Genomic DNA, 11,941 nt, shown 5'->3' with positions numbered 1-11,941 from the left:
TTTATACAACAATCCATCTAAAATTTGAAGAATTTTTAAATAAGAGTGGAATCTCTCCTCCACACACCTAAAAAAACACAAATAAATTAACTACCAACCAAATGCTACCCAACTACAACAAATTTGCAGTTTGATCTTTATGGTTTCGAAATTTGACCTTTTTTTCTTTTTTTGTTCTCAAAGAAAGTTATTTTGCATTGATAGTGGCCTATGACTAGTCATTTATATAGCAATTCAATTACTCAAATAATCAATGCAAGAAAAAGACTGAAACAGAGTTGTTGAAGAAAATTTCATTTAAATAATTTGCTTAGTATTAAAGCCATTTTGGTCCCCCCATTAGCCTTTCAATTACAATCTAGACCAAAATATAAACCATCCCATTATAATTGATGCCCTACTTCTGAGCTAAAAATATAAAGCTGTTAAAACCAAAGTCTGAATTAAATCGAAACTCCAATAATATAGTTCATGGAAAAAATTATAGCATTTACATATTATGCATCTTTAATATAGGGGTTAATAACACATTTGGCTCCTAAACTTTCACTCAATGTGTGATGTGGTACATAAATGAAAAATACTATTCTGCCGTGTATCAATTTGCCCCAAATTAAATTTTAAAATCATATAGTTCACTAGCAATATGTAATTAATATACAAAAAAAAAAACCAAAATTATAATCGTACTACATAAACTATATAATCTCTCTCATAATGTTTCATTTACACTCTACGTAGCTTAGACATCAACCTGCCGCTTGCATTTTTGCTGTTGAATTGCTTGGCTGAAAATGTTGACAGTCATGGAGCAATTCATCTTCACAGTAACATGCCTCTTTATAATGTTCAATATATTGATCCTTCCCCCAACTCTCGAGTAGCTGACCATGGTCAACATCCCGGACCGAACATCCATGACCAAATTCGGACTGGCCAAGATCCGATCCACGATAATATCAATGGTAATATTCATTCGCACGATCCGATGGGCCTTTGCACGGCCCGGAGGGCCTCGGGCATCTCCTACTACCTTGCCATAGTAGTAAAGCGTTGTAGTGGTATTCCTATAATTAAATGATGCTACGTTGGGATTTTTAACCGAAACGTCAGCCGTCACGGAGATGTTGGAACCCGGCTTCGGGATTGTGCCATTGATCAGCTCCAGGCTCGTAACCGCGACACCGTTCATGTTGATGATCGGGTCCTTGACTCGGAACACTGTGAAAATCAAAATTATGATCACCACAGCTAGAATGATCGCTAGAGCTGCAACGGAACCGAAACACTTGACGAATTTTTTGCGTCGAACTTGCTTAAGATGCAAAGCTACCTCGCCATCGTCGCTACTCGGAAGGTCCGAAACCGGTGCTAGAGGCTTTGCCTGGTCCCTTTCCATGATTAAAGAGCTAATTTGGGAAAGGAAAGAATAATAGGGAAGAAGGATGGCTAGGAAATCTTGGAGGGGATCTCATTTTGTGGTTTTATAATAATGTTTTAGTTGGCGAGTCCATGTTTAAGTGGAGGACTTTTTGATTCATTTTAATGCATTTGAGGCATCATAAATTTGTTGTTTCTGTTCCTACACAAGATTTCAAATCTCAGGCTGCTCTATGTAGACTAGAGCTTTTTTTCCTTTTTTTTGGTTGCATTGAATTTGGAGACAGTTAATATTTATTGCTTTCCCAATTTTTTCATAGAAAAGAGAGAGGAGATTATGAAATTTTATTATTTTATTTTTGGCTTAATATACTTTTTGGTATATGAACTCAACACTTTTTTTTAATTTCGTACCTAAACTTTTTTTGTCCAATTTGATGCCCAAACTTGTCACTTTTTCCTAATTTAGTACCTAAACTTGACACTTTTTTCTTAAATTGGTACTTAATCTTTTTTGGGGCCAATTTGGTACTTGAACTTGAATCCTTTTCCTACTTTAGTACCTAATCTTTTTTTTTTTTTTTCGATTTGATACTTGAACTTGTCAAATGTTTTACAAATTACTCCAATATACTAACAATGTTAATTTTTTTATGAGGTAGCAAAAATAATCAATGTATGACCGGCATGTAACAGATGATATGATTTTTTTATATGTTCAATCACTTTTAGATTTATTTAATTAACTATTTTATTAATTGAAAATAATGAATTCCTTTTAATTTGAGTATTAAAATTCTTTTTTTTCTTATTTAATATTAATTCATTAAGCATAACTCAATACCTATTTTTTTAACACAATTTCTTCTAACACTAAAAAAATTTGTAGCATAACAAAACAAAATTAACACTTGTTAGTGTTTTGTATAATTTATATAACATTTAATCAATTTATGTACCAAATTAAGAAGAAAAAAATACTAAATTCAAGTATCAAAGATTATATTATTTTTTTTCTATAGGACAGTGAAATAAAATTTTTAAATTTAAATTGAGATTTAATATTTACAAACATTTGAACAAATCGAAAAATATAAAATTTGCATTTCTGCCCAGTTTGATGAGACTTAAGATTGAATCCAGTAATATTCAACAAAGGTAGCAATGGTGGCATAGGCAAATTGATAAACATCAACATCATGAACATAATTAGAGACAACCACTAACCACTTCTTCTTTGTAATTAATAAGTGGAGTAACCTATGTTTCTGCAAAACAAATATCAAAGATATTCAAATCATAATATATGATACAATGGGGAAATGTGACAAAAAGAATTATGCTACTAATAAAATAAGAGATTTTTTTTATTTTCTAAAAAATTATAATTTAATTCCAGATTTAGAAAATACACTTAACTTTCAAAAAGATAATATATATATTAATGAATTTTAAAAATAAAAATGAATTTATCTTTTGTTAACTTAAAATACTTGAGGTTAAATATAATTTAATTAAAGTTGGACTTTATGAAAAGTAATTGATTTTTCATTAATTTATAATTTAAAATAAAGAAATAAGGATAAATAATAAAATTTGGAATTTATTTAATAAATAAATTTCAAAATATTTTAAAATTTACTAGATCAATTCTTATGTCTTAATTTTTATGCATATTTTAATACATAAGTGAACAAAAGAAATAGTTTAATTTAATTGGTAATATTTAGTCATTCTCGTGAATTATTTTTAATAAATAGAATAGTTTAATTCAATTAGTAATATTTAGCTATTCTCATAAATTATTTTTAATAAATAGAATAAAAATTTCAAAAATATCTTAATTTTTCTACCAGAGTTAGTATTTATCTTTACGGTAGAGCGGAGGAACGTCTATAAAATGGAACTCCAATTCGTCATCCGAGTTACATCCTCCAGTATTAGATTGATCTGTAAGCTTGGGCCTTGACTGAGACTCAGGACATTTAAATAGGCAGTTGGAGGTCTTGAAATAATTTCATTAGAGTTGTTGAAATATGACAATGACTAACGTGTGATTCAATTTCTAGAAATAGAATAAATAATTATATTTTTATTAGAAATTTCATATATAGTCATATAGAGAGAAAATATGTATTCAGAATATAGATGATAATTTAAAATAATAAACAATAACTAATAAAATGTATGGTTTGAAATTAATTAATAATAACACATGAAATATATATAATATTAAAATGGAAAAATATATTAAATTGTGAGTAAAATGAAATTGAATCATGTAAATACATCATTTTAAGAATACTAAATAAGTTACAATTGTTTATCATGGTATTGTCATCAATGTTAAGTTAGTGTCGAGTTGACTTGTAACACTAACTCAATTAATAATATTTTAATATATATATATAATTTATAGAGGTAATAAAATATACATAATACAATTAAAATGTGAACATTATATTATAATAAAATTTTGGTTTAGTGATAAAGTTAATATTTTATTGAGGTAAGCAACACAAATTTAAATTTAATCACATTAAAATTCTTTATTAATTTTTAAAAGAATAAATATATTAAAATATTAACTCTCAATAATAGGACAAAAATATCGTAAATTTTGGCTTTATATAAAAGTTTTATTTGTTTATCAATTTGGGGATTGGAAAGAATATGTCTGCATATGAAATTAATGGATTAAATATCCTAAGTCTAAAGTTAATCTAAGATGATGAATGATATTTTAATTCTCAAATTTTGTAATTTTGTAATTTGGACAAATTTAGGACTTCTAACTTAAACACTTTTTAATGTTTCGATCATATTTTAGACTTTACAACTCCATTTTGAGTAAATTTTATATTATTAAAAGGGAATTTAAAGTTCTATCCAAATATTGAAATATTAATGTCAAAATGTATTAAACAAAAGTACAGAGAAAGTTACAAATTTTAAAATAATAAATAATTTTAATGTATTTTCGTGTTTGGACTATATCTCCGTTTAGAACTGAAATTTCTAGCGTAAATAAACAAGATGAATGTATTATCAATTATTTTGGGCTTTTCCAATTGGAGACGTTGTCATGGTTCAAAGAAGCCATCAAAGTAGCAGGTATACAATTATTCCAAAAAATGACAAAGTGGCCTAGCAATTGATTACTATCAAGACTATTCATCGTCCTTCAGCTCTTCTTAAACTTCTATAAATAACTTCTAGTTTTCAGTATGAAAGGTATACTGGAGTTGAGATCAAGACCATTTCTTATTAGTATTTATTATGTTCTTCATTTTTCTTCACTATCCTAATAAAATATTAAGTTTATTATATCTAATATTACTTTTTGATCTAAGTTTGAGTTGTTTAATTTTGTTATGTTAATCTAAGTTTTCTATGCTAAGATGAAAGGACAAAAACTCTTGAAAAATACTAAGGAAAATTTCATATTCATCACTTGAGTTAAAATGAATTATCATTCACTTGTTATAGTTATTCTTGCAAAGCAATAGAGTTTTGATTTATTATTGACAATAAATAACAATGAATGTTTGGATAAATTAACATTTATTTGTTGTAGAAATCTAAAATTGGCATAATAAATACTTGCACCTTTTTATAAGTTTTGAAGTTGTCAAGTAAGTATAATATTATATGTTACATTTTTAGACTGAATTTAAACAATTGAATTTTCATATTTCACCATCCTTTATTTATTGGATTTATTTGCTACACTTTTGGACTTGAATTGTTAGACTATCATATCGGCACTCCTTTGATGGGTATATCTTTACTTATGGATATATGTTTAATCATTGGACTTAAATTGTTACACATGAATCTTCAAACCTCAGCATATTTTATTCCAAGTATTTATTTATTATCTTTAATTTATCTCTTGCAATTATTTTTATTTTATTTTATTTCTATTACTTTTTTCACCCACTTTCATTTTTAATATTTCTACACTCATTCCAAAATTAAGTAGTAAACATTTGTTTTAACATTTTGTAACATTGTAAAATCTAATCAACTTTCTTATAGATCAATTTCAGACTCTTGAGATTTTATTACTTGAACATAACATATACTTGAATTTGTGTACATAATGAGTATCAAACCATATCTTTAATAAAGTTTACAAATGTAATTTTATTTATTAAAATTATTTTTGTTTAATAAAATATAATTAATATATTTTTACATAAAATTTAAATATCTTATTAAAATAATATCTTTAAATAAAATTTATTATTTTTATTTCAATTAGTAATAAAATTAGTTTTACTAAAATTCAATACACTTTATAATTTTTATTGTAGATAAAAATACAACATAAAAATCGATTATACTATAAACTTAACTATTATTATAATAAAATGTAACTATCAGAAAAGGTTCACTGAATTATAAAAAGAAAAACATAATATAATGACAGACAAATTAAAAACATATATGAACACATAAAAGAGGGACATAAACATGACACGATTGCTGAAAAAATCAAAAGAAGTCTTTGAGAGTGGGAAGCTTGATCTCGCCTTTCTGATTAACCGGTATCGTGATGTTTCCGAAGACCGGAAGATCAATGATGAGTCCCAAGTCGAGTTCATAGTCAATGTCCCAGTCTCTGCAAATGTCTTTCACCAAGCTCACCAGTACACTATGCGGTACCTTCAGCGGCACGTCCAGCATCGTCGTATCGTTCCCCTTCAATGACCCAGGGTCTGGTATCGTCCCTCGTGCAATCTCTCTATTCCATAAAACACACACAAATATTCATAAACATATATATATATATATATATACACACATTATCCAATACTTTGAAACTTCAAAGATTCAAATATCGGAAGATTCAAACCTGCCATCACTTTTAAAAACAAAAGATATCTCACAAATGGGGATGGATTGGCTGTAGGGGTTGCTGACGGCGACTTTAGCTCCGTACTCGACACCGTCACGTCTGACATGATTTATGTTAACACCCTTAATGCTGGCTTCTGGCTTCCTCATTTCCGCCACCTTTTCGGTCACATAGTCCTTCGCCTTGCTCACTATCTACCATATTTCGTATAAACCCCATGGATTTTAGATTTTTTTGAGGTTTTTTTAGGTATATGTATTTGGTGCATTTGGTTCATGTCATATAGAATAAAAAAAAAGTGAAGGTATATTCTTTTTATTAAAAAAATGAGTCCAAGATGTCATTGACACTAAACCAATAAGCATTTTGGTTTATATAACCACTTTTGTATAAATTATACATTACTTGAACTGGAAAAATATATTAAATTTAGATTTCGTTCAATTACTTAATCCTTGCGTGTTTGAAAACATTCCAAAAAGTAGTAATTCCAAGATTAGGCAATGAAGGACCCTACAAAAAGATGATTTAAAAATTTTCAAATATATCTGAAATCCCAATTTATTAAACAACTCTTTTTAAAACATAATATTATATGAATAATAATATCATGAACACAAAGAAAAGCAAAAAGAGATAGAAGCTAACCTCCATTGATAGTTACTGGAATGAGTTATAAATGGAAAGGAAGTGGGCAAAATGCAGTGTTGAATAATTTGTAAATGAGAATAATGCTATGTTCTTTTGTTGGGTGGGGGAGGGTAAAATTTTAATATTCCCTTGTCTCAAATTTTGAACCATACAATTTTTGTGCGATTCAACCGGAAATTTTGAACCAAACAAGTTTTAGGTTCTTCTTACAATCTAACTAATTTATATATTTTTGTCCCCAATCCCTTTTTTATACATAATCCAACCATCAACCTTGATTTTAACTCCATTTCATTGATTAAGCCAGTTAACTGATTTTTTTTAATTAGATTATAACTTATATTTAAGTTAAAAAATGAATCTCAAAGATGTAATGAAAATATATAATTTTATGTGTTTTGCACTAATAAAAACAGTCCACTGAACATCAAGAAGAGTTTAGCAAGAATATTAAATTCTATAAAGAATAATCTTTGAACATTGAAAGATGGACAAGACCAAAGAAACCTTTCCGAGTTCTTTGTAATAATATTTATAGAAAGATATTTGAACATCATGCAAATGAAAATTTCTCCTAGTTATAGGAGTTTTTTCATACCTCTTCGTAGAGACATAAGTATCTAACAGATGCTTATTTAGATAGTCATATTTATTAACAATGAACACAATTATTCAAGTTATTCAATGGATATGTACTTGAATCATTATAATTGTTATTAATTAACCAAATGACATAACTCATTACTTTTAATAGTGGCAACTCTTTGTTAATAACAAATGATATAACTATTTGTTACTTATAATTTTCATTTGCAATTATTGAAACAATATATTTTAAAAATGTTCCAACCACGGGTGAAGTCCGAATTGTTGATAAGGGGGCGGGATATTTATATAAAATATTTATGTTCAAAGTAGACCCAACCCATGTGGGTTGGGGCTATTTTGATAAAGTGTTTTTAAATTTGGGATAATCTTGATCACCAAAATTTAGGAAAAATAAATTAAATGTTCAATTTGTATTATATATTATAATTATTTAAGTTTATTTTTATCTAATTAATATTTAGGTACTATTTATACTTATATATTACAATTATTAAACTTTATCTTACCAAATTAAGAATACTATCTTTATTTTATATTAGTTTACCAAATTAAACTAGAAATTTATTAAATTTATCATTATAAATTATAAATCCTATAAAATAAATCAAACTTAAAAAAAAACTCGAAAAATTTTGAGGGCGAAACACAAATGTATTCCTTTTCTTTAAACACTAATTATAAAATTAAATTAAAAATTTCAAAACTCAACAGAACTAAATAGAATTAAGTAAAATAATTTCATTAATTTAAATCATATATTATGTATTTATTTTTATATTAAATATATTTAAAAAATAAAAAGGGTAAAGTATCAAAATAGTCCCTTATGTTTGAAATGTTACATTTTAGTCACTTATATTTAGGGCTGTAAATGAACGAGCTTGAATAAACAAACCTCTATTCATTTTCGTTTGTTTATTTTTAAGCTTGTTCGTGTTCAGTTTGTGTGCTTTAAGAATTTCAAATTTTTGTTCATGCTTATTTATTTAAAATTATGTGTGTTCATGTTCATTTGTTTAATGTTCACAAACATGTTCATTTAACTTAATCAAACATGTTCATGGCCATTAAATGAACATGTTCACAAACAATGTTAATAAATAAACAAACAAACAAACAAACAATGAATATATACACACATATATTGTTTAGATATAAAATAGTCAAATATAAATATTAATAATTGTATTATAAATGAAAAAATACAAATCAAGATAATTTTATTAATATATACTAATGGAAGAATAAACGAGTTTTTAAGATAATTGTATTAATATATACTAATGGAATTTTTATAAGAAAATATCATTAATAAATAAACGAGTCAATAGACGAGCTTATAAACTAACTTTTAAACGAGCTTGCTCATGAATATAAAGAACTGAACACACCTCTATTCGTGTTCGTTCATTTATTAAACGAACATAAAAATTTTGTTCATACTTGTTTATTTAGCTTAATAAACGAACATAAAAGAACGCTATACAAACGATTCACGAACAATTCATTGAACGTTCTGTTCATTTACACCCTACTTAACGTTATTGTGTTGTAATATTTTAGTCACTGAGCCGTTAATTGTCGTTAACGGTGTAACGGTAAGCTGACGTGGCACGTATCATCATTTCAAACAAAATTTTTAGGTTAAATTTTATAATTGGCCCCTATATTTTTTCATTTTGAGTAATTTAATTTTTTTCTATTATGTTCTTTTGACTTTCCTTTTTTGCTTTATTTTCTATTCTCTTATGCTTCTCCCTCCATTTCCCTCCTTTTTCCATTTCTTTTAACTTAGTTTTTCTATGTTTTTAATATGTTAAAACTAGTCCACAAGCTCGTCTTACTCAAAAAAATTAAATTGTTCAAAAAAATAAAAGTATAGGGACTAATTTTAACAAATGGAAAACATAGAAAAACTATGTTAAAAGAAATAGAGACGGGAGGAAAACAAAGGGAGAAGCAGAAGAGAATGGAAAAGAAAAAGAAAAAAAAAGGGAAAGTTAAAAGAACATTAAAAAAATTCTCAAAACAAAAAAAAATGGGGACCAATTGTATAAATTAACCTAAAATTTTTGTTTGAAATAATAATTTAACGTGTTACGTCAGCTTACCATTACACTGTTAACAGCAACTAATAGCTCAATGACTAAAATGTTACAACGTGATAACGTAAGTAACCAAAATGTAACATTTCAAATATAAGTGACTAAAATGAAACTTGAGGTAAACAAAAGTGACTATTTTGATAGTTTACCAATATATCATATATATATATATATATATATATATATATATATATATATTAAAGTTGATGAAATCAATCAATTCAATTACAGATCTCATTAACTAAAATAAATATTTTAACCAAAACCGAGGAAAGTAAATGTTTTATAGTTAAACTGATTAAGGCAATCTACACTAATTTTTGCTCACCCTAGAAAATAGTTCTCTTGTTTTCTAAATTCACCTGAGGAGAACTCAAATATAAATATAATATTTATATTTAATAATTCACTATAAAATAAATTATTAAAAATTTCGAGTAATTTTCAATGACTTAATAACAATGTTGTGGCTTTAAACATGAATGGAAGATAAAGAACATTTAAGATATAAACATACTCAATATTTTTACATGGAAAAATAAAGAAAGGGAAATTAGGTAAGTATGAAATTATTTGTTGTTGGGGTTGGTGATATTAAGTGATTAGGAGAAATGAAAGAAAATGGATATTAAAACCTAGCTAGGAATTGCATTTGCTTGAGAAGTGGAGTTAGGGTTTCCATTAGCTTTTCACAAGGATGATTGTGGATCCCTTCGTATGTCGTCACCACGATGCTGTTGTCTTTCGACAGCCTTTGAACCTGTTTCTTCACATTGCATGTGTGATGTGTGCACCGGTAATAACTCCTATTTCAATTATAACAACAAAGTTATAAAACATATTGTATTGTATATATGTGTGTGTCAATTATCTAACATACGAACCCTAAAGCTAATTAGGTTTATGGATCGAAATTACCAATTAAGTATGCTTGAAGAAATTGTTTATATATGTTCCATGCAAATTTTGCTTGTGTATGCATGACGAGTTACGAACCGACAAACAACGTATATATAAAAGAGAAAACAAGAGCCATTTTGATGATAAACGAACGAACCTTGGATAATTACTATTTTTCACAGCTTTTTGGCCGTACTTTCTCCACCTATAGCCGTCGTCCAGAATATCATCAGCACTCCTGGTTTGGAACGCAAACCTCGGTCGGGTTGTCTTCTTGAACCGGTTACCTTTCCTCTTGTCTTGGTTGCCATTCTCAATCTGATGGCAACCTCCATTTTCGGCCATCAAAGAAGAAGCTGCTTCAGTCATTGGCTTGCTCTCATCATGACCCTGCAGCAGCAAGGCTTGACCATAGAGGAGGCTAACCCAATCAATATCAGGGATGATTTGAGACTCTAAAGGAGGAAGAGGGTGCAGTGAGGAAGATGGAGTTGTGGAAGGTGCAAAGAGGAAAGGAGCGGTGAGTGGTTGCGCTGCAGGCGGTGGGGTACTAATAAGTTCTTGGCCATCCATATGATCTGATGGGAATGGCTACAATTCTGAGGGCTCCACTGAGAATGATTGAGAAAGTGGTGGGAAGGTGGAAGAGGTTGGACTGCCCCCACAAACACAAGAGATAGAGATAGAAGAACGGGGAAGGGATAGATGGAGTTCGGGAATGGGGACTATATGTATATATATTGGGATTAATTCCAGTTTATCTTGCAGGCTTGGTCAAGCCAACAACATTTCACCTACTTTTGTTCAACTGCCTTTCCCCATCCCGCTTAAGTAACGAGAGACGTCTGCCCAATCCCGTTCTTGATACTTTCAGCACGTTATCACCCAAGCATGTGTCTGTGGATATATACACATACATATACATACATGTTCGAAATGGTTAATTATATTAAATGTCACCGTTAAGTGTTTTACATTGTAACCGGTTTAAGTTTTATATCTCATTTTGGATTTGACACTGTAGTATTCACCGAATCACCCATGCGATACAATATTCATATTTTGAATAACCAAATTAAAAACAACAAGATTCATCTTTCCCTTTTACATTGAGAATTTAATATTGAAATTCGGATCTCAAATTAATAAAAATAATTAATTGAAATTTGAACCAACTACATCAAACTGGCAAATGATTTTTCTTTTAAGGGAGGACGACAGATGAACAAAATTTCCTATATATGGAGGAGAGCGTAAAAAGGAAAAATGGATGTCAAACTTTATTCCAATAATAAGTGGTAGTTTAATTGATTAGGGCAGAGATGCTCATTTAATTCAAGTCAGCATTGTGGAAGGAGTCCTAATTAGGTCACCAGCTAGACTTCCATCTTTCACATGTGTGCCTTGTGGTCAAAATACCATTTTCAGTACC

The 11,941-nt window shown here is 28.4% G+C and overlaps 3 protein-coding genes across 3 annotated transcripts; all 3 read right to left on the bottom strand.

Moving 5' to 3' along the window:
- Positions 1–465: 465 nt before the first annotated feature.
- LOC108469343 (uncharacterized) lies at positions 466–1,678 on the bottom strand. The gene has a single exon (XM_017770231.2). It carries the CDS (start codon positions 1,397–1,399, stop codon positions 743–745), a length of 657 nt encoding a protein of 218 aa, XP_017625720.1. The 5' UTR covers positions 1,400–1,678; the 3' UTR covers positions 466–742.
- Positions 1,679–5,723: 4,045 nt separating this feature from the next.
- On the bottom strand, positions 5,724–7,005 carry LOC108468777 (late embryogenesis abundant protein Lea14-A-like). Its single transcript, XM_017769633.2, has 3 exons — positions 6,893–7,005; positions 6,242–6,438; positions 5,724–6,130 (listed from the first exon to the last, which is right to left on the bottom strand). Exons 1-3 carry the CDS (start codon positions 6,896–6,898, stop codon positions 5,881–5,883), a joined length of 453 nt encoding a protein of 150 aa, XP_017625122.1. The 5' UTR covers positions 6,899–7,005; the 3' UTR covers positions 5,724–5,880.
- Positions 7,006–10,040: 3,035 nt separating this feature from the next.
- Positions 10,041–11,210, bottom strand: LOC108469400 (probable WRKY transcription factor 43). Its single transcript, XM_017770289.2, has 2 exons — positions 10,667–11,210; positions 10,041–10,415 (listed from the first exon to the last, which is right to left on the bottom strand). The coding sequence occupies exons 1-2, from the start codon at positions 11,080–11,082 to the stop codon at positions 10,238–10,240; spliced, it is 594 nt and encodes a 197-aa protein (XP_017625778.1). The 5' UTR covers positions 11,083–11,210; the 3' UTR covers positions 10,041–10,237.
- Between the last annotated feature and the right edge of the window lie 731 nt (positions 11,211–11,941).

The sequence above is a fragment of the Gossypium arboreum genome, chromosome 8 (genome assembly GCF_025698485.1).
Source record: "Gossypium arboreum isolate Shixiya-1 chromosome 8, ASM2569848v2, whole genome shotgun sequence".
NCBI lineage: Eukaryota > Viridiplantae > Streptophyta > Magnoliopsida > Malvales > Malvaceae > Gossypium > Gossypium arboreum.
The sequence above is the reverse complement of the archived record's forward strand: the minus strand, read 5'-3'. Positions and strand labels throughout refer to the sequence as shown.